General features: G+C 45.4%; 1 protein-coding gene across 1 annotated transcript in view; it reads left to right on the forward strand.

The window, feature by feature from the left end:
• The window catches only part of LOC125439636 (broad substrate specificity ATP-binding cassette transporter ABCG2-like), a 29,414-nt gene extending 4,451 nt beyond the window's left edge, over positions 1–24,963 (forward strand). The window contains exons 4-15 of the mRNA XM_048508752.1: positions 597–749; positions 2,002–2,159; positions 4,790–4,941; positions 7,090–7,194; positions 10,322–10,563; positions 15,009–15,091; positions 16,539–16,628; positions 17,595–17,719; positions 18,937–19,091; positions 20,582–20,671; positions 23,667–23,761; positions 24,816–24,963. Coding sequence (XP_048364709.1) covers positions 597–749; positions 2,002–2,159; positions 4,790–4,941; positions 7,090–7,194; positions 10,322–10,563; positions 15,009–15,091; positions 16,539–16,628; positions 17,595–17,719; positions 18,937–19,091; positions 20,582–20,671; positions 23,667–23,761; positions 24,816–24,963 — 1,596 coding nt within the window. The remainder of the gene's footprint in view (positions 1–596; positions 750–2,001; positions 2,160–4,789; positions 4,942–7,089; positions 7,195–10,321; positions 10,564–15,008; positions 15,092–16,538; positions 16,629–17,594; positions 17,720–18,936; positions 19,092–20,581; positions 20,672–23,666; positions 23,762–24,815) is intronic.
• The last annotated feature ends 1,324 nt before the right edge of the window (positions 24,964–26,287 follow it).

Raw genomic sequence — 26,287 nt, forward strand, 5'->3', positions numbered from 1 at the left:
TGGCATATGGTTAAGTATGAGCTCTGATCCGGTTAGTCTAGGTGGCGTCTGCAACCTGCGGCTCTCCAGATGTTCATGGATTACAATTCCCATCAGCCAATTGGCCACGCTGGCAGGGGCTGATGGGAATTTCAGTCCTTGAACATCTGGAGAGCCGCAGGTTGCAGACCTCTATGCTTGATCTTGTCAGATCTAGGAAGCTAAGCAGGCTTGACCCTGGTTAATATTTGGAGGAGTGACCACCAATGAAGATCAGGATCATGACACAGAAGAAGGCAATGGCAAACCACTTCTGTTTGTCCCTTACCTTTAAAACCCTGGTTACCATAAATCAACTATGACTTGAGAGCACTTTCCACCAACAGCGGTAGCCATCGACCACCAATAACAATTTTGTGAAAAAGTCCGTTAACTGTCAATCATTTGGGAAACTGGGGGAAATACAGTCACCTTCCTTCACTTGGTTCAGCAACACTGTTATGCCTGCCATGGTATCCATGCGCACGAACAAGGGTGTAATAGTGGATGTGGTGTAGAGAAATTTCCAGGTGAAAGCTTATTCTTTTGATTTTTACTCTTACTGTTTTGTCTGAAAGGATGATATCGTGATGGGAACCTTGACAGTCAGAGAAAATTTAGAGTTCTCTGCAGCGCTTCGGCTGCCTTCTTCTATGAGCTCAGAGGAGAAGAAGGGGAGAGTTGACCAGGTCATTGTGGAACTGGATTTGACTAAAGTTGAAAACGCCAAGGTATAGATGTTACATGGCAGTGCTGAATAAATGCCGAAATGTCAGTTTCTGATAGCAGATTTGCCTGTTGTAGAAGGAGATGGCTTTCAATTGTGCCTGTGAAACGTTATTCACTATTTGCCTTTGAGGAAAAATTGAGAGGTGTCCTGTCGCTGATTGATGGAGGCTGTATCAGAAATCTTATAACCTCTGGATGTATATATCCAAGCACAATTCAAAGTGTTGCTACTTACCTTTGAGGCCCTTAACAATATGGGGACCAAGGTGCTTGAAAGAGTGGCTACTCTTGTACCATCAGTTAATATCCTGTTTCCAAGCTCTGCTCTCTATGTCCATGCCTGCAGAGATCAGATGGATGGCAACCCAAGAAAGGACTTGTTATGCAGTGGCGCCTTACTTACTCCGCCACAAAACTCACTGAGCACCTTCCTGATTGTCCTTGGAGCATGTGCCCAGGGGTTCTGTCTTTGAAAAATGTTTTTATAGTATGCTTCTAGACTAGGAATTGTTTATCAATGCAATTTTATGCTGCTGAATGTTCTTATGCCCTGACTTGTTTACTGTTGTTGCTATTGTTAGTATTTTATTTTATTGTTTTTAATTTGGGAGCCACCTCAAGCAGGTCTCTGGGAAAGGTTCTGCAAGACCTTTTTGTTTTTAGTTTCCACTCTAATTCCCTTTGTCTGGATCAATTTCTAACACATTAAGCCTTCTTGGGCACCAGTACTAGTAGAAGGATGGGATGTCTATATACTCTGAATCACGGGTCCTCAACATGGTGAACACTAACACCTTTCCCAGCAGCTACCAAGTGTTTTTAGAAAGTGGGTGGGGCCAGTTTGGACTCCTGTCCGTCAGAGTTTCCGATTGGTCAATGGAAATCTGACTGGTTGGGCAGATTAAAATAATTTGTTTCAGTGGCAGCTGCCACCACAGTGTTGGTTTTATCCTTTCTCCGTTTCTCTTTCTCAGTGTATTTTTAAAAATCAGATATCTTGGGCCCTTCACTTGAGCTTCATCTCTGTGTATATGTATGCACGTGTGCCTGTGGAGGAAGAGGCTCCGCCTCCCAAAGCAGCCATTTTGTGGTTGCACTCAACACCCCATTTTAGAATTCCAAAGGTGCCCACAGACTCAAAAAGGTTGGAGACTCCCAATCTAAATCATACTACAATGAAATATTTCCCCAGTTTTTAATCGTTTTGCTACAGGCCAAAGAATTTCACTTTTGAGATTTTTTTCTCCTGCATAGGTTGGCACTCAGTTAACTCGTGGAATATCTGGCGGGGAGAAGAAAAGGGTCTGTATTGGACTAGAGCTTATTACACACCCTCCAATATTGTTTTTAGATGAACCAACGACTGGATTGGATTCCAGCACGGCCAATTCTGTCATGGAACTCTTAAAAAGGTGAATTGCCCTAGATTTGTTGGGGGCTATAGGTTTTCCTGAGAAAATGCGTATACATCTGTTACAGGCTTTTTTTTAACCAACTGAGGGGACTCACACAGCCTCCTATGATTCTGGGGAAGCAGGTTTGTTTTAACTATAAACCTTCCCCTCAGTTACCAAGTGTTCTGCAGGTAGCAAATGTGTGGGAAGGGGTTCGCTGCTGTGAGGTATGTTTTATTTATTTATTTGTTTGGCTCGCTACCCTACCTTTTTCCCAGCCGGAGCTGAATTCAGGGTGGCTCACATACATAATAAAATTCAATTTGTAGTGCAAACATTGAATATGGCTTTTTATATAAACACAGAAGATTTGTGGCTGGCTGGTTTCAAAGAACAGATCAACAGCACAGGTATTCTGGTAGACAAAGGAAATACCTGGCTGAGGGACATAGGTTTAAGATAGTAATGGCTTCAGAGCATGATTTGAATTTTTCATTAATGCTTTCAGGCACAAATAGCCTTTAGCTGACTAGCAACTAAGCTGGATCGTCTCTCACACACTATATTCCCCACAAACCAGCCTGCCCTTTCCCAAGGATCAAACTGAATTGTGCAAGGTCTATTCATTACCAAAGACTGGCCTAACAATCAAACACTCTCTTTTCTCCCAGAGATAGAGGTAAACCACTCTACCACTGCACCCGTCAATCTGTTCTTTTTCCATTGTCAGACCAGAACTGTCATTTCCGTCTCCCTGAGGCAGATCTCAACTCAACCATTGCATAAATGAGAACCAAAAAGGCTGTGCCGGGATCTTGGACAAAAGCCATTCATGGCAAGAGCTGTAATAAGTAGGGGGATTAGGTGGAAGTGAGTGAAAATATTAGCTAGATCCAATCCGTAATTTTTTCTGTTTCCTCAAGGCAGTACTTTTTATATATATATAATTTTTATTGTATCATTTGAATATTACATTTTATATTAATGCTTTTCTTCATTCGTTTTAAAACAATACATTTTTTCCCTTTTCCCCCTCCCCCCTATATTTTTTCATAGTTTTATCAAACAAACAGCAGTAAGTTCATTCTTTGTAATCTCTTCTCCCATTTCTCCTCATTGACTCCAGCTTCTTTCATCCAGTCAGCATATATGGTCCATATCTTCAAGATTTCGCTCTGTTTATCTTGCCACAGTTTATTCTTTGTTATTATTTCGAAAATGTCCAGTGTCACTTGTTCCCAGATGTATTCCAACCGTTTCTGGATTGTCCATTTTTTCTTTTCTTTCCAGCCTAAAGCTATTGTTACATGTGCTGCTTTGATCATTATTTTTTATCTACCTCCTATCCTCCATTACACCCATGAACATTAAATCATTATTTATCCCAATATTAATATTCACCAGTTTCTCGATATATAACATTACAGTTGTCCAAATTTTTTTCACTTCTATGCATTCCGTCCACATATGACTATAATATCTCAAGGCAGTACTGGTTGTTAATGGATATATTGGCTTTTTCAAGCATAGAAAGTACAATATATGATCCTTGAACAATATATGATTCTGCAAAGACAAAGCAGCCCAATATATGTCATGTATAATTATGTCACTAGTGTTTATCGATAAGATATGCCGTGAAAAGCTTCCACTGGCTATTTCTGCATATTAAAGCTCTGTTTCTCTGGTCATTTGGTAACCTGAAAAAAAACCACAGGGAGAGAAGAAGAGCCTTTAACCTTTGTGGCTGTTTTCACGCTGGATAAAGATATTCCAAAGATGCTTTTATTCCTACTTGGGAAAACATACAAGTCTGACCATTTCAGAGGATAGCTGCATTGGTCTGCAGTAGAACAGTTAGTTTTGAATCTAGTACTACCTTGGAGGCAAGCAAGATTTTCAGGGAAGGAACCGTCTAGAATCTAAGGTCATACTGAATTCAAATCAAACCTGCGAGTACTGTCAGGTTTCCCCAATGTTAGGTCTCGAACCTTGAAGAAATAAACGAACTCTGTATCGTTGATCAGCAGCTTTTATTGATAGGCATCGAAGAACCCAGCTGAACAAAGCCAGTTCTGGGGAACCTGGCTTTTACTACCCATTTTATTCCGATGTTAATCCCCCCTCCCATTTTCCCAAAGAATGTGAAAAAGAGTTAGTTTAGAGCAAAGGCACCCCAAGGTCGGTGATAGATAGAAATGGAGAGCCACCTGGCATCTGGCCCCCAAAGGACAACAGAAACAATCCCATTTCCCATGAGTCCAAAGTGTCAGGGGAAAGCCTAGTTATCTACTCAGTGTGTGAAGCCATAAAGCAAAGATCAATGAAATAATGTCCCAGGATGGCAGTGGTAACAGACTGGTTACCTATATCTTGTAGCTAATACATTGAGCTAGGAATGCAGCTCAATCAACTAGATACAATCCCCCTGACACCCAGGCAGGAGTAAAAACAGCTGAGGGTTGTTGTTTTTCCTAGTGAAAGGATTTTAGGGGAGGAGAGATTTAGATGGCATCCCTTCCTGTGTATTCTCTACCTGAAATGTAGTATTTTTATTTAAAGTCTCACATAGATATTATGAATGGTTCAGAGTGTTAAAAACAAAGAGTAACTGCATCAGTTAATTATCTTTCCTGTGTTGCATTTAGGATGTCGGTGAGTGGGAAAACAATTATTTTTTCAATCCATCAGCCTCGGTACTCTATTTTCAAATTGTTTGACAGCTTGACATTACTTGCCGCTGGGAAACTTGTATATCATGGCCTGGCTGATAAAGCTCTGTCATATTTCTTATCTCTTGGTGAGTTTATGATGCACTGACTGGGGTATGTTCAATAAGAAAATGTTGCATAAATGTCGTTTTGTTGCAAAAAGAAAAGAAAAGAGAAACCCAAAGACTCACCTGTACATAATCTCCATAATGGTGAGAACTGTGAGAAGAAATGTGTGATTTCTGTGTGATTTCTAACCAAAAGAAATTCAAGAATAGGTTCAGTGTAATGATCAGAGGGTTATGAAGGTTACTGGCTGGCAATGAGCCAGTTAGGCCCTTTCCGCACGGGCCAATAAACATGGGTTAAGGGTGGGATAAAATCGCAGGGATCCCACTCCTAAAGTGAGTTTGCTTCGTGTTTCCCCCCACCCCCAACCTGGAATTTTCAAGAATCATGTTATGTGCGATTCTTTTGTTTTAATGCACTTCGCAGCCGAGCAAACAGCCACGGCGGTGAGGCACGTTAGGCGGCTGCGATCCAACAAGAGAATCGCAGTCCCTGTCTCCCATCTGCACAGGGACAGGAGGCTGTTTCATGGCCCTGGGGCTCAGTCATGCGTGCCTCAGAAGCTGTGCTTCAGAGGGAGGCAGGAAACCCTCCCCAAAATGCGCCTCCGTGTGAAGGCGCACACCCCGTCCATGGGACAGACAGCCATCTGAATGTGCCAGGGCGAGGACTGGTTCGTGTAACCTGCCTTTCACACATGTTTATAGGCCTGTGCGGAAAGAGCCTTCGTCTATCTCAGCGTACCTTTGTAAATCCTGGAGAGAAGCTAAGATTCAATTATTAATATTTCCTTCTGAAGTAGCTTTATTCTTTCCTATCATATTCAAACAAGCATAAATTGGACAAACCTTAGAAATTATCCCAAACTTATATTTGTCCCGTGACTGAGATGCAGTCTTTTCAAAGATGATTCAGAAGTTTTTTTTTTTCTTTAGAAAAAGGAGTATAACAGATAGGGAAAAAACCCTAGAATTTAAAAATATTGATCTCAGAAAACTGAAAACCCTTTGCGCACATGGAGAACATGGATGGGGGAGAGGGGAAGAGAGATGTCTTTTTAGTAGAAGAGAAATAAGTCTCCTGGTTCATTAGAGCTTACTCCCAGGTAAGCAAGACCACCCTAAGCCAGCTACACACACAGAGATGCATTCACTCACATACACACACTAGGGCAGTGGTGGCGAACCTATGGCACGCATGCCAGAGGTGGCACTCAGAGCCCTCTCTGTGGGCACGTGTCACAGTTCGTCGTGTGTGTGTGTGGGGGGGCAGAAAATCCCCTCCCCACACATCTAGGCTGGCCTGGGCCCCTGGGCGCAACGTGTAGGTAACCCGGTTAAGTGCTGTTAAAACCCCACTGATTTTCATGGGAAGAACTAAAGTGCGATCCTTTACCTGGGAGTAAGCTCAGTTGCTGCCAATGGGGCTTGCTTCTGAGTAAACCCTCCTAGGGTCGTGATTCACCCATTCGAAGCATTGCATAGTTGATTCAAAGCACAGCCACCGACTACCACCAAGCTTACTCCCAGGTAAACACTCGCCTCGGAGCCAACCATTTTTTTCTAAACTAAAACCTCAGTATTCAGGTTAAATTGCTGTGTTGGCACTTTGCAATAAATAAGTGGGTTTGGGGTTGCAGTTTGGGCACTTGGTCTCGAAGAGGTTCAGCATCACTGCACTAGGGTGGCCAGGTTCTCTCTAGCCACCAGTGGGGGATGAGGGGGATAGGATTTCCAGATCCAGGTTGGGAAGCTGCTGGAAATTTGGGGATGGAGCCTGGGGAAGACAGGAATCTCTGTGGGGTACAGAGCCATATGCACCCCCCAAGGCATCTCTGTGGTCCCGAGACTGGGTGAAATTCCAAGGGATCACCATGTCCCACCTGGCGGCTGTCATACCTAACAGCTGGCCCAAGCACACTGAGCCGCCAGCTGGCCATCCAACCCCACATGAGAGCTCTGGCGTCTCTGCTCTGTGGTGCCACTGGTAATTGGCTAAGGGTGCCTAGTGGACAGGCCGCCTCTGCTGGTAAGTGTGTGAAGGATCATAGCCGCACTCCATTAGCTTTTCAGAAGAAGCTTCGTAAACATTAAATGGTGCATATTTATGTTTTCAGGACAGGCTTCCACAACATGCTGTTTGAGGGATGACCTGCCATTTCTTTACAGGTTTTGACTGTGAGGCGCATAACAACCCGGCAGATTTTTTTATGGATATCATTAATGGAGACTCTACCGGTTCTTCATCTGGTAAAATTGACATTCGCTCTTCAGGTACGGATGCCAAAAGCCTTTGTGACATCTTTTGGAAGAAGAAGTTGATTCTGTGTGCATCGTCAACTGCCGTAACTATCACCATAGCTAGCGGCGCACAGGGGCCTTGCTTTGAGGCAGGCACGGGTCCAAGCAGGTTTAAATCAAGAATGAGGCCATGCTGTGCTTTTGTTTATCCTCAAAGATGGCTGGAGAATCTCTGCCCAAGGCCTCTTCCGCACATGCAGAATAATTCACTTTCAATCCACTTTCAATGCACTTTGCAGCTGGATTTTACTGTGCGGAATAGCAAAATCCACTTGCAAACCATTGTGAAAGTGGATTGAAAGTGCATTATTTTGCATGTGCAGAAGGGGCCTAAGAATAACATGCTATTCTGCCTTAATTACAACTGATCTTCAGGCAGAGCTCAGTTGAAGAAAATTGGCTAATTTGAAGGGTGGACAATATGGCATTAGACTTAGCTGATGTCCCTCCCAAATCCTGCCCTAGAGGTTTCTCACCCAAATCTCCAGGAATCTCCCGACCTGGAACTGGCAACTCCAGAAGATGGGAAAGTGTCATCGGATGGAAACTACACATTCCAGACCCTGGGAGGTAGAACAAAAGAAGAAGAGTTTGGATTTATATCCCCCCCTTTCTCTCCTGTGAAGAGACTCAAAGGGGCTTACAATCTCCTTTCCCTTCCTCCCACAACAAACACTCTGTGAGGTAGGTGGGGCTGAGAGAGCTCTGAAGAGCTGTGACTTGCCCAAGGTCACCCGGTTGGCATGTGTTGGAGTGCACAAGCTAATCTGGTTCACCAGAAAAGCCTCCACAGTTCAAGTGGCAGAGCAGGGAAACCCGGTTCTCCAGATCAGAATGCACCTGCTCTTAACCACTACACCAAGCTGGCTCTCAAGCAGATTTAAAGCAAGCAAGCAGTGGGTGGAGAAGGAAAATGTTTACTCCGTGAACATGTGTCTGGAAGAAAAGAACTGGCAGGAGAAAATACTGGGGCTGATTCACAAGTTACAAAATTGTACCCGTTGAGGAAAATTCCTTATCCTGGCAGCAATACATCCATTTCCTCAGATAGTGGCTTCCCAGACCCTTTTCAGATCAGGTAGACAGTGGGGGCGGGGGGCTGGCGGCAGCTCCAACCTCCTCTTTCTATCACAGACTCCTGATCTGAATCAGGAGGCCTTCCCACAGCTAGGAATTAAGTTCCCAGCCACAAATTTGCACAGCATGTTTCAAAAGTGGAGTTTCCAATTAGGATTGCCAACCTCCACATGTGTTGCCTGGAGATCTTTACAACTGATCTCTAGACTACAAAGATCCTTTCCCCTGGAGGAAATGACTTCTCAGTTGTGTAATGTCCGGTTGAAATCCTTTCCCTCTCCACTTCAGACTTCGCCCCAAATCTCCCAAGATTTTTCCAACCCAGAGTAGGAAACCCTATTTGTAATGGATGAATTGCCCCCCATGGTCTTTGGACAACTCTGTAGAAGAATAGCAGCGTTGGGGACCAGGGACATATACTTCTCCGTTTCCTATCCCAAGCCCATATTTTTAATTACACTGAATTATTTCAGTATGAAAATATTTATGTTTCCAAAATCCATAAACCACCAACTGTTCATGGAAGAGCCAAAGGTTTTCAGTGAGTGTTAGGTCTCGGACCTTCAGTCAATAAACAGACTCTGGATTCTTGATCAGTAGCGATTATTGAAAGACACCGAGGACCCTAGCTTGAGAAGGGAACCCTTTCTGGGAACCCTTTATCCCCAATTGATTCCCCCCTTCTTGTTTCCCAGAGAAAGTGTGAAGAGAGTTGTTCAGAGAGTTGAAGAGAGTTGTTCAGAGGCTTAGGTGCCTCAAGGCTGCAACATAAATAGATCCAGCCACCTGGCTAGCCTCCCCTCTTGAGCAACGATTACATCCTGTTTCTCTTGAATCTGTGTTAAAGCTATAAAGATCAGAAGAGAGAGGAAGAGAAAGAGAAATCCCTTTTTGCATATCAAAAGTTGCATATCAGTCAGTTTACATGAAAGGTACAGTCAAGTTACATACACCAGGCTTTGTTCCTGACAGTGAGTCATGTGCTAATGCACGAGCGAGCATGCTGTGCAACTATCTAGTGTACATGGAAATTTCTTTCAAGCCATTGTCTCTTCCTTCCCCTTTCAAAGGTCTCCACAAGGGATTAAAAAATTAAAAATTAAATCATCTGATTACAGAACAGGTGGTGGTGGAGATAGACCAGTCTGGTGCAGCGGTTAAGAGTTGTAGACTCTAATCTGGCAAACCAGATTTGTTCCCCCTCCCCATGAAGCATGCTGGGTGATCTTGGGCTAGTCACAGTTTTCTTTAACATTTCTCAGCCCGAGCTACCTCACAAGGTGCCTGTTGTGTGTGGGGTGGGAAGTTTGAAAGGCAGTTGTAGGCCACCTTGAGATTCCTTATGTCAGAGAAAAAGCAGGGTATTTAATCCGACTCTTCTTCATCTTCTCGAGGGATAGCTCAAGAGGTATCTACAAGAGGTCATGGTAAAGTCTATGGAGGTCATCATGCTTGGAGCAGGGTGCAAACCTGCCTGCAAAACCAACTGAACCAGATATCATAGGCAGGAAACTGCTCTCCACCGGCATAATTCATTCCAGTGGAGCTTCATAACCGCTTGCATGGTAACATGTGGGCGGCCCCAAAGCTGCTGCGACCTGCAGAGGCGGCTCGTTCCTTTTACTTACCTCTCCTCCTTACGTAGCTCTGGACTGCTGGAGGGACACGCCCACACTGCCCTCCGATGTCCGGGGGTCAGAGGGCAGCGTGACCATGTCCCTCCAGCTGTCCAGAGCTGTGCAGGGAGGAGAGGTAAGTAAATGGGAAACCAGAAGGGCCAAATCGGCGCCCTCACACTGGTGCAGTTTGCACGGTGCCTGCGGGAAGACACCGCTTTTGAAAAACCTCGCTCAGCTGCTGTTTGCTCAGCAGCGCCAGCTGTGCAAACTGCGCCCCAGGGACAATGTTTCTACCATCCCTTGGGCGCCGTTTTCTGGCTGTGCAGAAACAACCATACTGTCTATCACTGACTTGCAACATGATAACCTGTTGTTTTCATTCCTCCCCTCCCAATTTCAATCAGACCTGGAAGAAACCGAAGGAGAAGCTCCGTCTATTGCAGAAATATTAGCCAAACAATATTCTCAATCTGCTGAATGCATAAAAATGAAAGAAAAATTGAAGCAGCTGTCTTTAGAAAATAAAAATAGAAAGACCTCTTTCAATCTTATTCCGTACTCCACCTCCTTCTTTCATCAGCTGAAGTGGGTGTCTAGGCGCACATTTAAAAATTTGATAGGGAATCCACAAAACTCCATAGCGCAGGTAGGCCTTTCTTTTCATCATGTTTATTACGAGGAAGTAATACAGCTGGGTTCTGTATGAAAATGCTTTGAATTTAAATAGCAAAGGGTTGTGAGAAGAATTGTGCTCGATATGTTATGAGATGCACAATGTGTTTTCTCTGAACTGTGTTTGGGGCATGTCTACACGAACAGCGTGAACCCATGTCAAACCAGTTTAAATGTCACAGTGTTCAGGGCCACAACAGTTGATTTGTGATAGGATCTGTAATGTTTTTACTCTTTCCTGTGTGATCTCTTATATGTAACACATGTCAAGGTACCTCTTTGTCGTATTGTGTGTTTTGCTGCTTCCTTGCCTTCCTTAACGTCTCCTACTTATAGTGCTGCTGCCAAAGGCCAGAGCCTTAGAATTCTTAGTTGGACCAAGAGAACAAAAGACCAAAAGAATTCGCCACACCCTCTCTGTTCCCTCATTGGTTAAGGGTACTTAGAGTCACAACTTTCTGTTCCTCCTATTTACATGTTCCTCCTTAATATGTGCCCCTTCCCATATTCTTCCTGTATGTTCATTTTAATACCGTTTGTCATCAGAGCAGGAGGAGAAGTTAATATGCATTAGCCTATTAAGCATGTTCAATAAATACAATCTGACACAAGTTTTGCCCTTCAGCCTAGTCATCCAGCAGTCTTATCTTGTCCTCCCTTATGACTCATCTCCTCATTCCTAGTAGAAAACACATTTCTCGTTTATCACACTACTTAGAGACTGATAGCTTCCATACAGAGCACAGATTTCTCTCACATTCTACAGCACCTTACTCATCTCTCATCTCTCCACGCACACTCTACTAATGGTCTCTCATACAAAGACTTACTGAACAAACCAGTCAGCTCCACCCCCTAGGTACAGCTACCATCCATTCATAACATATTTCATTCACCCATCCAGCCCCTATCTTTCTCAGTCTATAGAACTGCATTTAAAATCACAACGTACCATACATAAAATGCCACGGTTAAACACCGAAATAAAACACACACGAAATATTTACATAGTAAAAAAAATCGCTTTGAAAGAACACATTAAGTTGGGTGGTCTCTGGTTTGGATAAGGGCCATCTGCAGAGGAGAGAAAGAGTGTTTAATATTCTCATCCATGTGAGGGTGAGAAAATTAATCTCCCCTTTCTCCTCCCTGCATGGCCACACTCTGAATCACCATCCTGTATAGCTGCAACTGTTCTTAAACAATTAGGAAGATCCAAGATCTCTACCTGTATTCCAGTATGTTCCCCCATTCAGAGAGTTTGGGGGATTCTGGAAAGGCCCTGGACCTCCAACAAATCATGATCTATATAATATATTTTAAATGTACCATTTCATTATATTTTATGATTATTTATAATTTTGAATATAATTATCTAAATTCATTATTTAATTTAAATAATCTACATTCAGAATGGATGTGCGCCCACTGCAACTTGTCAGCAGGGCTGGTATGAAAGAGATTTAAGCACCCAAAACATGAAAGAGATATTTACACAATGTCATACTTCTTTGGCACCATTCATTTTTGAGCTTGCCTCATCTCTGATCAAGGGAGTTGGAAAAGTAAGTTGGGCTGGCAAATCATGTCTGTGTTGCAGTCTGCAACATGCAGAGTCCTACAAAATCTGTGACAGTTTGAAACAAAATGCCAGGTGATAGCTGACCATCTCTTCAGAGTGTGTGAAGTTAAAGGCTTTTTTTGGGGGTGTATGTTGATATTATTGGGATCCCTATTAATTGCTTTGTAAAAGCTTGACCTTGTGACAAGGATTACGGTTTTAATAGCAGTACAAACGCCCAGGGTTAATGGCCCTGGCTTTTTTCTCACCATAATTCATATCTCCCTAACCTCATTAAGGGTGGATTTGCAATGCAGTCTTGAAAGACCCCACATTTCATTAAGCCCTGTTTGCCAATCTGCTTAAATTGGGATTGATGTGATCTTTGTTTCCCACTTCAATTGGTTTAGCCGCAGAATTATCCCTGACATTTGGTCCTTTCAACAGGTCCTTAGTGCCGTGGTACCATGTAGGCGAATGCATTGCAGTGTTAAGATTCACGCAATCCCTCGTGCCTTAAACAATGCTGAACAGCCTGTTACCATCCTCTTTTCTGAGATTTCTATCACTCTTCATTACTTTTAAAATGACCCAGAATCTGGTATAATATTGTCAATTAAAGCAATTTCATACAGTGAATAAGATGGGGCTTCTTGTGAAATTCAGCAAACGTTCTATTGGAATTTTACTTTTTCAGATATTTGGATAACTTTATGGGGGGTGGGTTGAGCTCAAATTAAATTATAAACATTTTAATTTAAACAACATGTACGTTACATTTTCAAGATAAAAATCGGTTTAGAACTGATCTTTATATCCTTTTTTATCACTTAATTTGCAATCCTGAACAATGACTATTTGCTGCTTCCATTAAATTTTGACGATCTGTTTTTAATACTGTTTAAAATGTTTATGCTGCCATTTATTTTTGTATCTGCGATAGATAGGATATACCGTATATACTTGCGTTTAAGCCGAGTTTTTCATCCCTGTTTTAAGGCTGAAAAATGCCCCCTCAGCTTATACACGAGTCACCACTTACCAGTCGGCTCTTCAGGCCTCTGCCAAGGCTGGGGGCGTGGCCGGGACGACCTCCCAGCGGCTGCACAAGCCGCTTGTTGCTGCCCCCCTTGGAGGGTGAAGGGGGAACCCCGAGGCACCCTGGCTGGCTGGGCTTCGTCAAACTCAGCCGGCAGGCAGAGGGAGCTCCTTATTTGGGCAGTGACTCCCCCTGATGTCACTGCCCAAATAAGGAGCTCCCTCTGCCTCCCGACTTCCCACCCTTGGCTTATACGCAAGTCAATAAGTTCCCAGGTTTGGGCAGTAAAATTAGGTGCCTCGGCTTATAAACGGGTCGGCTTATACACGAGTATATATGGTAATTGTGTCATTTTGATGTTTGCCTCCTTGGATAGTTTTGGGAAGACAGAATATAAATGTTTAAAATAAATATCACATTTTTTAAAAAAAATCCTGTCAATTCATCCAAAGATTTCAGTGTGGTATCCCCCCTGCCCAACTTTAACCTCATGACAACTCTGAGAGGTAGGTTAGCTGAGAAACAATGACTGTACCCAAATTCCTCAGCGATCTTCATGTTGTATTCCTCAATAACAGCTTCGCTCATGAGAACAATTGCTTGTTCATGCAGATTCTTTGTGGTGGCTCCAGCAGCGTGGAAGTCTGTCAAGACTACTTGGAAGGCCCCCACGCTTCCATCATTTCACTAAATGTGCCGAACAGAATTGTTCAGGAGGGTATTCTTATAGAGCAGGGGTAGGGAACCTGCGGCTCGAGAGCCGCATGCGGCTCTTCTGCCCTTGCACTGCGGCTCCACGAGCCAAGCTGCCAGCTTCATCCTTGCCTGCCCTGCAGGCAGCAGGGCGGGCACACCAACTGCCCGCGGATGGCTGGGCTGTGCCATGGGCTTCCCCTCTCGCCCGCCCCGTTGGAGCGGGGCGGGCACTTTCCCGGTGGCCGGCAAGGCCGAGCCGCCGGCTTCATCCTTGCCCGCCCTGCAGGCAGCAGGGCAGGCGCATCAATTGCCCGTGGCCGGCTGGGCAGTGCCACAGGCTTCCCCTCTCGCCCACTCCGTTCGAGCGGGGTGGGTGCTTTCCCGGCGGCCGGCAAGGCCAAGCCACTGGCCCCATCCTTGCCTGCCCTGCAGGCAGCAGGGCGGGCGCATCCATGCGCTTCTCAGAATGAGTGGAGTAAAAGGTAAAAAAACCCAATATATACAGTGTTATCTTTATTTTAAATGTCAAAAATTATTTGCGGCTCCAAGTGTTTTCTTTTCCCATGGAAAATGGGTCCAAATGGCTCTTTGAGTGTTAAAGGTTCCCTACCCCTGTTATAGAGGGAATAGAGCTATGCTGTCATGGGTTTTTTCTTCCCTTCCAGCTCTTCAATCCCAGCCTCTGCAGTATATTATCCAGAAATCTCTGTTAGACGCAAACTTTGTTTCTACCGCTTTAGTGAAAACAGCTGTTGGCCGTATGGTACAGCACCACACATTCCACTCCACAAAAGTTGGGGCCACAACTCCATGGTAGAGCAGCTGGTTCCACAGAGAAAGACCTGGTGCCAGTCCCTGGGATCTCCATCTAAAAAGAACAGGAAGTAGATGTTGTGAAAGACTTCTTGGGACCCTAGAGAGGCACTGCCCGTTAGAGGAGACTATACTGCCATCCACAGGCCAATGGTCTGTCTCTGTATAAGGTAGTTCCATATGTTCAACCTTTTCAGAAGTTTAGCTATCATGGTAGCAGAGGAATAGATGCTGATTATGATGCTCTCACAAGTTATGGGCATTTTCAAAGTTAATTTTGTTAATTTGATTTTTTTTACCCCCTTCCTAGATTTGTATTACAACTGTTCTGGGAATAGCCATTGGAATTCTTTTTGCAAATGTTGAAAATGATGTCACTGGCATTCAGAATAGGTTAGTAAATGCGAGGAATGCATGACCAATAAATTAACATTTGCAGTGTAATTTAGCTGGTATGTTTTTTAAATTAACATTTGCAGTGTAATTTAGCTGGTATGTTTTTATGTAACCTTTCCTCCAAAGAAGCCAGGGCAAAAGGTGCATGATCATAATAATATCATAACACTATAATAATCTATTGCAAAAATGTATCAGTTCCACTTTTTAAAAAGTATGGCGGATTCCGCACGGGCCAAAAACAGTGGTGTGAAAACGGTGTAAAATGGTTTACACTGTTTTCACACCATTTTCACACTGCTGTTTTTGGCCCATGCGGAATCCGCCTTTTGCATTGTGGAGTTATAAGGAGAAAGGTATGAAAAGTTTGGAACTGGTCCATTGTTGAGATAGATTTGTATAATAGTATCCTGCTGTAGCAATCTACTTACATTTTTGAATGCCTGGAAAAGCTTACTTCGGCAGCAGGCAGGAAATGGTATTCATGGGAACTGAGGTAATGAAAATGGTACTGATGTGAGTGGGACCAGCCAAAATTCTCATCTTTACAGTGTCCAAGGCTACTTTTCCTGTGTTTTTTCCCCTCAAAAATGTCATACCTAACCAGTTTGAGAGAATCTTGCAGGAAAGTGGGGGGGGGGGGGGGGCCACTGACACAAGATTGGCTGACAGCAATAGCATGTGGACTCTCCCAAAATAGGGCCATAGAAAGGAACCAAAATATCAGAGTGCAAGCATTCGAATTAGGGCTCTCTTTTGGAAGGAGCAAAATATCAGTGGGAACGATTTAGTGTGGAGTAGTGGGGAGATGGTTAAAGTGTTGGACTAAGCTTTGGGGAATCCAGGTTCGAATCCCAACTTGTGCCGTGGAAGGTTGCAGGGTGACCTTGGGCCAGTCATAGATTCTCAGCCTAACTACCTCACAGGATAAAATGGCGACGAAGAGAATGGTGTAAGCTTTGGGGCCCCACTAGGGTGAAAGGCGGGATATAAATAAATAAAATTTCCTTGGCGGATTCCACATGGGCCAAAAACAGCAGGGTGGAAATGCTGTGAAAACGGTGTAAAGGGGCTTACACCGTTTTCACAGCATTTTCATGCTGCTTTTTTCACACCGTTTTCACACTGTTGTTTTGGGCCCATGTGGAATCTGCCCTTCCCCCACAATTTCTTCTTTCCCTTTTCTGAAAGCCCCATATAGCCTCTTCCCCTTTCCTGCTTCCTTCTCTCCTCCCCACACACCAGACAACCTACATTTCCTTAATTGCTCAGGACAGCTTTCCAGTGGATGGTGGCCTTCGTTTTCACAGTTCTGTTCAAAGGGTTTCTAACAACTGTTAACAGTTCTATAATGTGATCCGCTCTCTATTTTGTTAGTTAAAAGGTCTGTGTCACAGTTTTTTCTAACCTTCGGTTTATGTTTGTGTGTTGTTTTTTCCTCTAGAGTTGGAGTTTTGTTCTTCTTGACAACCAATCAGTGTTTGAATAGTGTTACGACTGTTGAACTTTTTATCACAGAGAAAAGGATATTTATGTAGGTAAATTTGTTTGTAGCAGGATGCCATCCTGCTGCTGATCGATCTTTTAGTTTGTTCTTTTACCGTACATCAACACTCAAAGGGGGTAAAGTCCTTCTTTCCCCTTTTCAGGGTGACAAAGATGTCCTAGGTCAGTGATGGCGAACCGCACTCGGAGCCCTCTCTGTGGGCATGCGCGCACAGAGTTCGTCATGTGGGGGACGGAAAATCACCCCCCCACACACACACATCTAGGCTGGCCTGGGCCACTGAGCATGACGTGCACACACCACGGTGAGAGCAAGGACTCGGCTGGCAGGCCTGGTGCCTGTGCTCCAGGTGGCTGCTGCCCGAGGGGGGGTGGGGGGCGCAGAGGAGTCAGAGATGCTAGAAAGGCACAGAGCAGTGCGCACGGGACTTGCTGGAGGCTAGAGCAGGCTGGCCCCAGCTCAAGCAAGTGGGGCGGAGGAAGAGGGAGCCAACTGTTTTTTTCTAAACTAAAAACTCAGCATTCAGGTTAAATTGCCGGGTTGGCACTTTGCAATAAATAAGTGGGGTTTGGGTTGCAATTTGGGCACTTGGTCTCAAAAAGGTTCGCCATCACTGTCCTAGGTGAAAAAGTGCACCCGGGGTAGTGTGTGTGTGTATTATATCATTCAGAAAATGGTTGCATCAGTGGAAATACAAGTGGGGGGCATAATACTTTTGACTGAGTGCTGTGACAGTCTTTCTCTGATATTCTGCTTATGACTTTCTCTGCATACGTTTCATAAGAACGCGTTTATATTGTATTGTGTGGTACCAGAAGCAAGCAGATATTTTACCTGTGGCTTTGTCAGCAAAGCTATGTTTGGAGAACAGCTGTCAGATGATTCAGGGTCTAAATAGGATTGAGGGAATTGATTAATTGATTGACGGGGTGATTGGATTTTTGTATTCCACCAGTCCCAGTCCTCAGTATTGTTATGTACTTTGTATTTTAGGCATGAATACATAAGTGGTTACTACAGAGTGTCTGCGTACTTCTTCTCAAAGATACTAGCTGATATGATACCTATGAGGACTTTACCTGGGATCATCTTCACCTGTATAAATTATTTCATAATAGGCAAGTATCCCACCAAAATAATTATTCTCCTACCTCCTTGTGATTTACCTTAGACTTCTCTTTCTCCCTTCCCTGTTCTCTGTTTGATACTTTAATTCTGAACCAGTGAGTATTCTAGCTCTGATCTAATGGGCCCCCAAAGCGGCTTATACCATTCTTTTCTCGATTTTGTCCTGTGAGATAGTTAGGCTGATTGTCCATGACAGGCCCAAGGTAACCCAGCAATCTTCCATGGCACAAGTTGGGATTCGAACCTAGATTTCCCAGAGATTTAACCATCTCACCACTACTCCACACTAAGAGAGCTTGATCTTTCCAGGGCCCTTGTCTTCCAGAAGGAAGACAAGGGAAGACTGTCACACATACCTGTTGGGTAATTAAAACTAATGGCTGGATACTTGGCTTAATGTTCTAAGCCTGGGAATGCCTGAAGATGGGACAAAGTTGACTTAATCACAACTTCTAGACAAAACTGATGTAAATTAAAGTGGTCTTTTGGAGGAGTTAGTCAGAAATTAGAAAGATGGGATAAGTTTTTTTGAAGAATGGCTGAAAAGAATTCCTCAATGAGTTCATATTAATATACTCTTTGTTCCACAGAAACATATCGACTAGGGCTGGAGATGGGAACTAGCTTTCCCAACCTGGGGTATTGCCTCTTCCTAATCTCTTTAGGAAGAGAGAGGCAGGTCATTTGCAAGGCTGATGTTGGTGGGGGCACTTCCAGGCAGGTTCTTGTACCTGTGGGTGACACTGAGCTAATGTGGAGAATGGGCAACTCCTCTTGGCACTGCACTTCTAGGACAACCTGCAAGGTTGGTGGGATGGGTAGGAGCACACACTTCGAAACCAGAGCCTCCCACCCATCCACCTGGTTTGAATCCCCGCTCTGGCATGGAAACTTACTGGGTGACCCTGTGCCAGTCACATATTTCTAGCGTCAACCCTGGCAATTATTTCCATGGAAGACCACCAAGGTTGTGAAGTGGAGGTAAGCAATGGAAAACCACCTTGAAACCCCAACTGGGTTGCCAAAAATCAGCTGTGACTTGACGGTAACAAAAAAAAAATCAACAATATCAATCAACAATACGACATGATGAAGTTACTCTAAACCCACTGGCTAACTCTGCAGAGGATTGCATTGCAAATGGGTATCAGCGCATGCTCAGAAACCCCTTCTTTTGTGAATTATGCTTTCCCCCCTGTTTGTTTAGGATTCAAGCCTACCGCAGAAGCCTTCTTTATCATGATGATTACCCTCATACTGATCGCCTACGCCGCTAGTTCGCTATCTCTCGCCATTGCAACCGGACAAAGCGTCTCCTCCGTCGCCAACCTCCTCATCAACATTTGCTTTGTTTTTATGATTGTGAGTGCCCTCCTGACAAACTAGAGTGTGTTGTTGCCTGGCTTAAGGATTCGGGCGTTGCTTTGCTGCTGCTTAACAGGGTTCTGTCCTCAAGGGTGGATTGCTTGTTTAACCCTCTGAAGAAATTCCTAGTGGGCCTCTTCCCTGGAAGGCCACTGGCCACCAGGGGCAAGCAGAGCCAAGGCCTGGCAGCGCCACCAGTGCTGCAAGAGTCGCTTGGCTTCAGGGGCAGTGTGGTATAGTGGGTAGAGTGGCAGGCCTAGGACCCTGAGTGACTCAGGTTCAAATTCCCCACGACTGCCGTGGAAGCTCTCTGGGCGATTTTGGGGTCATCCCAAACTCTCTGCCTGGCCTACCTCACAGGGTTTTGCTGTAAGAGAGTAGAGGAGTAGCGAATGATGTTATGAAAGTTGCTGTGTATCCCACCTGAGGAGAAAAGCAAGATACGAATAAACACATAAAATACATGCAGGTATGCAACAGTCAGTGTCAGCTCACCAGCTAGCCAGTGTCGTGGTCATCTTGACTAGTTCCTGACCCATTTGAATTTCTCAGTTTGCCCCTGTTCGTTTTAATGTGTTAGTGTTTCAGTTCTTAAAAACAGTTTCAGTCTATGTTCACGTTAGATGCATCCTGTGGAAAGTCAAGATTTTTGTCCTAATCCTCTCCCGCCCCTGCCAAGTCTCCCAGCATTCCTTTCGTTATCCAGAATTCTGCTGCGTTCAGATGCAGCCAAGAAACAGAATCAAGTATGCAGCTTTGTACCTTGGAGCATGCTTGATGCTTCATGGCTGTGGCCACCAGGGGCAGCCAGCAAGTATAACCAGCACCCTGGTAGCACACCAGTCTAGTTTCTCTCCTGTAAGCAAAGCACCACCCTTCATTCCTGTAGGGGAAAGTAAAGTGCTTTGCCTTCTGGTGCAGGCAGAGCAGAGGTGTATCTTGGGAAAATATAACCCGGTGCAAAATCTGAGTCTCTCTCTCTCTCTCTTTCTGTCTCACAGACACACACACGCACGCGCACAGACACACACACAGTGTATGGGAAGTCGCCCTCCCCCTTCACGACCAAACAACTTTTTTTTTGCACCAGGTCTTGAAGTCAGTGTATTGGACCAGGGGGAAGCAGGAGGAGTGTGGGGACAATTTTCTACCCCCACATGACTAAATGGCCACAGCCCAGAGACATTTAACCCCATATGTCCCCCTGGGCCGTCCGCCACTGAGGCGGAGCCTTCCCCGCAGAATAGTCCTTGCCATGTGTATGCAAGTGGATGGCACAAATGTGACTTAGTTGAGTCAGGAAATATCGGTCCACCTAGCTTGCTCTGGCCTCCTCTGGCTGGTGGCGGCTCTGTGGCAGCTCTGATATGGAGAGGTCTTTTCTTTGAAGCCTTTGAGCTAGGACTACCAGGGATTGAGCCTGAGGGAAATTCTGTGTTCTGAAGAGTTCTGCTCCCCCCCCCCCCACCTTTTTCCTGTGTTTGCAGCTGTTCTCTGGCTTGTTGGTAAATATCACAACCATTTCTCCTTGGTTGCTGTGGCTACAGTACTTCAGTATCACTCGCTATGGGTTGAACGTAAGTATTTCATTTGTTCGTTTGCCTCCATTCTACCTTACAGGAATTCAAGGCAGCTTAACAATGTATTATTAAATTACAATCAAATGCATAAAAATCACTACGTAAAATTGAAAGTTTAAAACCGGCAGTAGGCAGAAGAACAAATCCGACGCCATCACAAGTAAAACTGTATTTTGCTGCCTCTCAATTTGTCAGTATATGTAATTTTCAAGATGGCTCCATTTGTGGTTACATAAATCTGCAGATGGGGGCCACAGACAGATTGGGAGTGAAGTGGCCAGGTTCATGTCCCTCAGAAGGCTGCTCCATAATCAAGGGGCTGCCACTGAAAAGGCCCTCATTTGTTTCCCCACCAATGGAGCTTCTTTGATTGATGGGACCGTCAAGAGGGCCTCTCCCTGTTACCTTCATTCCTGGGCAGGAACATGTGGGAGATGATGGTCCTTCAGATTCCCTGGCCCCAGCCTGGTCCCAAGTATTGAGAGCCTCCCCCGTCCTGCCATAAAAAAAAGTTTTGCAAGAAATAATCACTGTAGCGATGTCCACCAAACAGTGTCCAGCCTGCAACATCCTATCACTGAGAGGGACAAGTTTTCCCTTGTCCATGGGAAAGGTCATAATTGTTGTTACTCTTCTGTACTCCCTTGAGGTTATCCTGTGGCTTTAAAAAAACCCAGGAAAAACTTGGGAAGAAACTGGGAGAGCAATGACTTGCAAAAAATACTATGTTTAAAAGAGAAGGGACCCCCCCCCCCCCGATGCAGCTAAGAAGATGAACTGCAGCAAAAATGTGGTGTGGGAAAACCCTCCATTATTCAAAACTTTCTGTCTCCAGGAAAACTTTTCAGACAGCTGCCAAGCCAATCCTGTAGTCGGGTTTCACTCTCACTTCTTGTGAATCATTGGCGTGTGTAATTTTCAACATGGCTCCATTTGTGGTTACTTAAATCTACAGATGGGGTCCACAAACAAATATTTCTACACACTTGGGGAAACCCCCAGGTTTGAAAAAAAAAAGTACAAAAAGTTTTTTCAAAAACGGAAGTGGGTGAAATATCTTCCGAACGTGCCTTGGCCCAACCTTGCCTATTCATCCTCTTTACAGATGGATTACCATACCTGGCAGATGCTGCTGCAGGCGGACAGGTTAACTGAGAGGTGAAGAGGGCACCGACACTGGCCCCCTTGCCATTTGAACTGCAGAGTATGATGCCAGTGGGCACCACTCCCTGTCACCATAGGAGCTGTGGAAGCAGCAGTGAGGAGTGTGTGTGTGCGTGCGTGAGGGGGAGTGGTAGCTGCTCCAACCATATGAACTAAGAGGGTGGCCAGACTGGAGGAGCAAAAGATAGCACTGCCCCGTTCCACTATTGCTTGAAATGCAGACTCAGGGCTAAGGCAGGTAGGTGGGGAAAGAGCAAGACCCAGTGATTGAGCAGCCTGACAAGCCAACCTGAGGAATAGGAATTCTCCCCTACCTGTCTGGCAGGTCCCCATTTGTATTCTGTAAAGGACCATCCAGGCCCCTTCCGCACACGCAGAATAATGCGTTTTCAAACCACTTTCACAACTGTTTACAAGTGGATTTTGCTATTCCGCACAGCTTCAAAGAGCATTGAAAGCAGTTTGAAAGTGCAGTATTCTGCATGTGCGGAAGGAGCCCCAGTCTCTTCTGCAGCTGTGCATTGCAGGCCCCAGGAGCAGGAAAAGAGTCCTGCTGGATCAGACCAGTCAACTTCTTGTTTCCCACACAGGCCAACTATTTGCCCAGAAGCAGCAGCCCGGAGGCGAAAGGCTCCTACCATTGTTGCTCCTTCCACATGTGGCATTAAAGGACTTAATGCTGCTAAACACGGAGCTTCCATTTAGCCGTCCTGGCTGAATAGATACTGGGTAGACTGCTTTTCAGTGAAGGTTGTCTGCTACAAATGTAGTTTCCTACAGAGGAGGCTCTCACTCTAATAAGAATCTCCATTTTGACATGAACCACAGCTTCGAAGAGATCTGTTAAACATTGACCCCTAGTGGGTCATTTTTTGAACTGCATCCCAGTATCCGTTTCTAGACCTCAAATTCCATTGCTTGATGTGTGCTGTTATTACTTACTAGCAGTAAAGCCTGTTGTACGAGCAAATACAATGGGCTCTAGAAAACTCTTGGTGGGTTAATGGCACCCACCAAAGGGGCCAACCCCTCCTGCCTTTCCTCCTTCCTTGGGACAACATCACAAGCTCCCTCCTCTTCCTCTTTTTCCTGGATGTCTGCATCGGCATACAAGGGGTGATGGTACCCACTGAAGAGGGCAGCCCTTCCTGCCTTTTCTCCCCTTCTCGACCCTGTGTCACCTTCTTCTTCCCTTCCCGCATTCCTGTATCACCACACAATAACAGTGGAGTTGAGGTCACCAGCAGACACAGCCCTCCTACAGGGTGAGGCCAATGACTGCTGCTGCTGCTGCTGCTGCTGCTGCTCCTCCTCAGGAAGCTGCAGATGGTACAGTGACTGAAGGAGCAGCCTGCTGGGCAGGGCCGAGGGGAGGGGTGGGGGTGATTCTCTGCCCCCCCACATGACCAACTGCCATGCACCTGGGAACATGTGGCCCCCACATGTCCCTGTGACTGCTCCGCCCCTGCCCTGGAGGCACTGCTATTCACCGAGTGACAGGTTAGAAGTCAACTCGTTTTCTGAGTCTCCCACACCCCTGCCTTGCAGCTGCATACTTGGTGTGACCCAGGGGGCAGACCTTGGCTTGCACACTTCACAGCCAAACTGGGGAAGCCTGTGGTTATGAGTTTGGGATCTCCTCTCGCCATGCGGTATTGAAAATCACAGTGGTCTCCAGAATATGCTGGGTGGCACTTGAGTCTGCAAGTGATTCGCTTTGTCTGCCTCCCAATCCTTTGCTTTGTGAAGCCACAGAGTTTAGGAATAAGGAAGCCTTTTCGCCTACATGCAGACGTAAGCAGGTAATTCAGTCTGTCTCTCCCCAAAGGCTCTGCAGATCAATGAATTCACTGGCCTGAAGTTTTGCAAAAACACCACAGCCGGGCTCAACGTGACCTGCATCACTCCTAGTCCGTTCACAATGTAAGTGTTTATCCAACTGCACAGGGAAGCTAAGAAACTGAAACCTAAATGTCTTTACAGTTTTTTTTCTTGTGGCTGTGATGTCTTTATATGCTCATCACTGTCCTATAGTCTTGTGTGATGTGCAGCGTTGTTGCCAGACCTGGGTTGGGAAACAGCTGGTGATTTGGGGGCTGTAACCTGAGCAGGGCAGGGTTTGGGGAGGGGAAAGACTTCAGCGGCTTTTAATGCCTTAAGAGTCCACCTTCCAAAGAAGCCATTTTCTCGGGATGAACTGATCTCTGTTGTCTGGAGACAGGTGTACAGGATGGGGGTGGGGAATGGTGCCCAGGGCAACCCCTGCTCTGGGCACCCCCCCCCTGCACTTTTTGACTCTCTTTTACCCTTGAAATCTTGGTCTTCAAGGTGCTATTGGGATCGACGGTTTCTCTTCTTCTGCAGATGAGTGCAGATGCCTACCTAAACTTATTGAAAAGGAGAAGAGTTTGGATTTATATCCCACCTTTCTCTCCTGTAAGGAGGCTCAAGGTGGCCTACAAGCTCCTTACCCCTCCTCTCCCCACAACAGACACCTTGTGAGGTAGGTGGGGCTGAGAGAGTTCAGAGAGAACTGTGACTAGCCCGAAGTCACCCAGCAAGACTGTAGGCATGTGGAAACACATCTGGTTCACCGGATAAGCCTCTGCCACTCAGGTGGAGGAGTGGGGAATCAGACCCAGTTCTCCAGATTAGAATTCACCTGCTCTTAAGCACTACAGCAAGCTGGGAAACCGCAGATATAGTAAGTCTGGTAGTGAGAATTGTGGGCTGATAAATCACCTGTAAAGCAAGGAAATGAACAGCTGCGGGAGACGACACTTATTGGGGAGAAAGCTGCTTATAACAACTGTAGTGGGGAAATGGCACTTGGATGGGAAGAGGAATTCCATCTCTGCAGATTCTGTATTATTCTTTTGAACTGTCCCAAGCACCACTATTTGCAAGAATATTTTTTAAAAATCAAGGGTTGTGCATTTTTAGTAATCGATTTTTTTAAAAAAAATTCTCTTGTTAGATGTACCGGAGAAGAGTATCTGAAAATACAAGGCATCGACATAACTCGTTGGGGCGTTTGCCAAAATTATGTGGCTCTTGTATGCATGACAGTCATTTTCCTTGCAATCGCATACACGAAGTTGAGACTTCTGAAAAAATATACTTGAGCAAGTTAGGAAAATTTTTTTGCTAACTTGGCACTATGCTGTACTTTTATAGTAAACACCTAATATCTGTAGTGTTGAGTGGTTTATTTTATTTACTTATGGAAGCACACCGCATTCACTTCCAGCAGTTTCTAGTGGGACAGGTAACTGGCAGAGCAGAAGGTGGAAATTGGGTGAAGAGAAACCCCCTCCTTTTGGTCTCGTTTGAGGCTGTGTCCTGCAGCACTTATCCAACTAAAGCCATCCTGGGAGGTGAGGCAGTTCTGGACTCAAACCCAACTCCAGTTGAACTGAACAGCAACCCTTCCGCTTTAGTCCAAAAGTGGTACAGGCAGGACGCCGCTTCGTCGCCTTCTCAAATGCACCTGTGAAACTGGTACATTGTCATTCTCACTTGCCTTGGAATGGTTCTGGCTCTTACTCCCTGGTTGCTCCTAGGCACACCTTTCAAACGCTTCCTCAAGGGAGTGCCAGCCCTGGGCTCAGCCAATCCTCCCTTCCCGGCCCAGCCCTGGGGAGTGACTTGCTTTGGACACTCGCTTTGGATTGGCCAGCTCACCGACTCTTCTCCCTGAACATTTTAAAAGATCTGGATGCTCCGCCCAACCTCCTCTAAGGTCGAATCCCCACTACCGTCTTAGCCAGGTTTCAGAACACAAACTAACCAGGTTTGAGGGACGACCTCCCCAGTCGAGTCCCCACTACCGTCTTAGCCAGGTTTCAGAACACAAACGACCTCAAACCTGGTTAGTTTGTGTTCTGAAACCTGGCTAAGACGGTAGTGGGAATTCGACCAAAGAAGGTCAATGCTGGTGGCGCTCCCTATGCCTTTGCCAGAGCTCTCCTGTATCTCCCTGCCAGGGTGACCTCTGGTAGGAACTTGGGTGGGTTTGCTTCTGTCACCGAGCTCACTGCTAAGATCTGGCTGGGCTCCTTCAAGCACGCTGACTCCCGAGTAGATTCCATCAAGGTCAACCTTTACTGTGACCTGAAAGACAACTTCTCCAGTCCCTGAATACAGGGCGTTTTGTTGCTGTTTCTGCTATGAAGGGACATTTTGTCAGGCAAGTGATACAGGCCAGGCCCAAATTTTCACCACTTCATCGGTTGTTTGTAAGCCCTGTGTGTAAATATGAGCTTCTCTGAGGTGGAAGCTGCATTTTAAGCACGGAAGGTCCCAGATCAGAAATGACAATAGGAGCCTCAGTGATCCTCAGGAAGATGAAGCAGGCACACGACCACAGAGGACAAAAGGCCTTCCAATCTGGGCATCTGATTTATGCCATCCAGGAGGAGAAACTGGTCAACATATTCAGAGCTTTTT

This window comes from Sphaerodactylus townsendi, linkage group LG10, assembly GCF_021028975.2.
Source record: "Sphaerodactylus townsendi isolate TG3544 linkage group LG10, MPM_Stown_v2.3, whole genome shotgun sequence".
Lineage (NCBI taxonomy): Eukaryota > Metazoa > Chordata > Lepidosauria > Squamata > Sphaerodactylidae > Sphaerodactylus > Sphaerodactylus townsendi.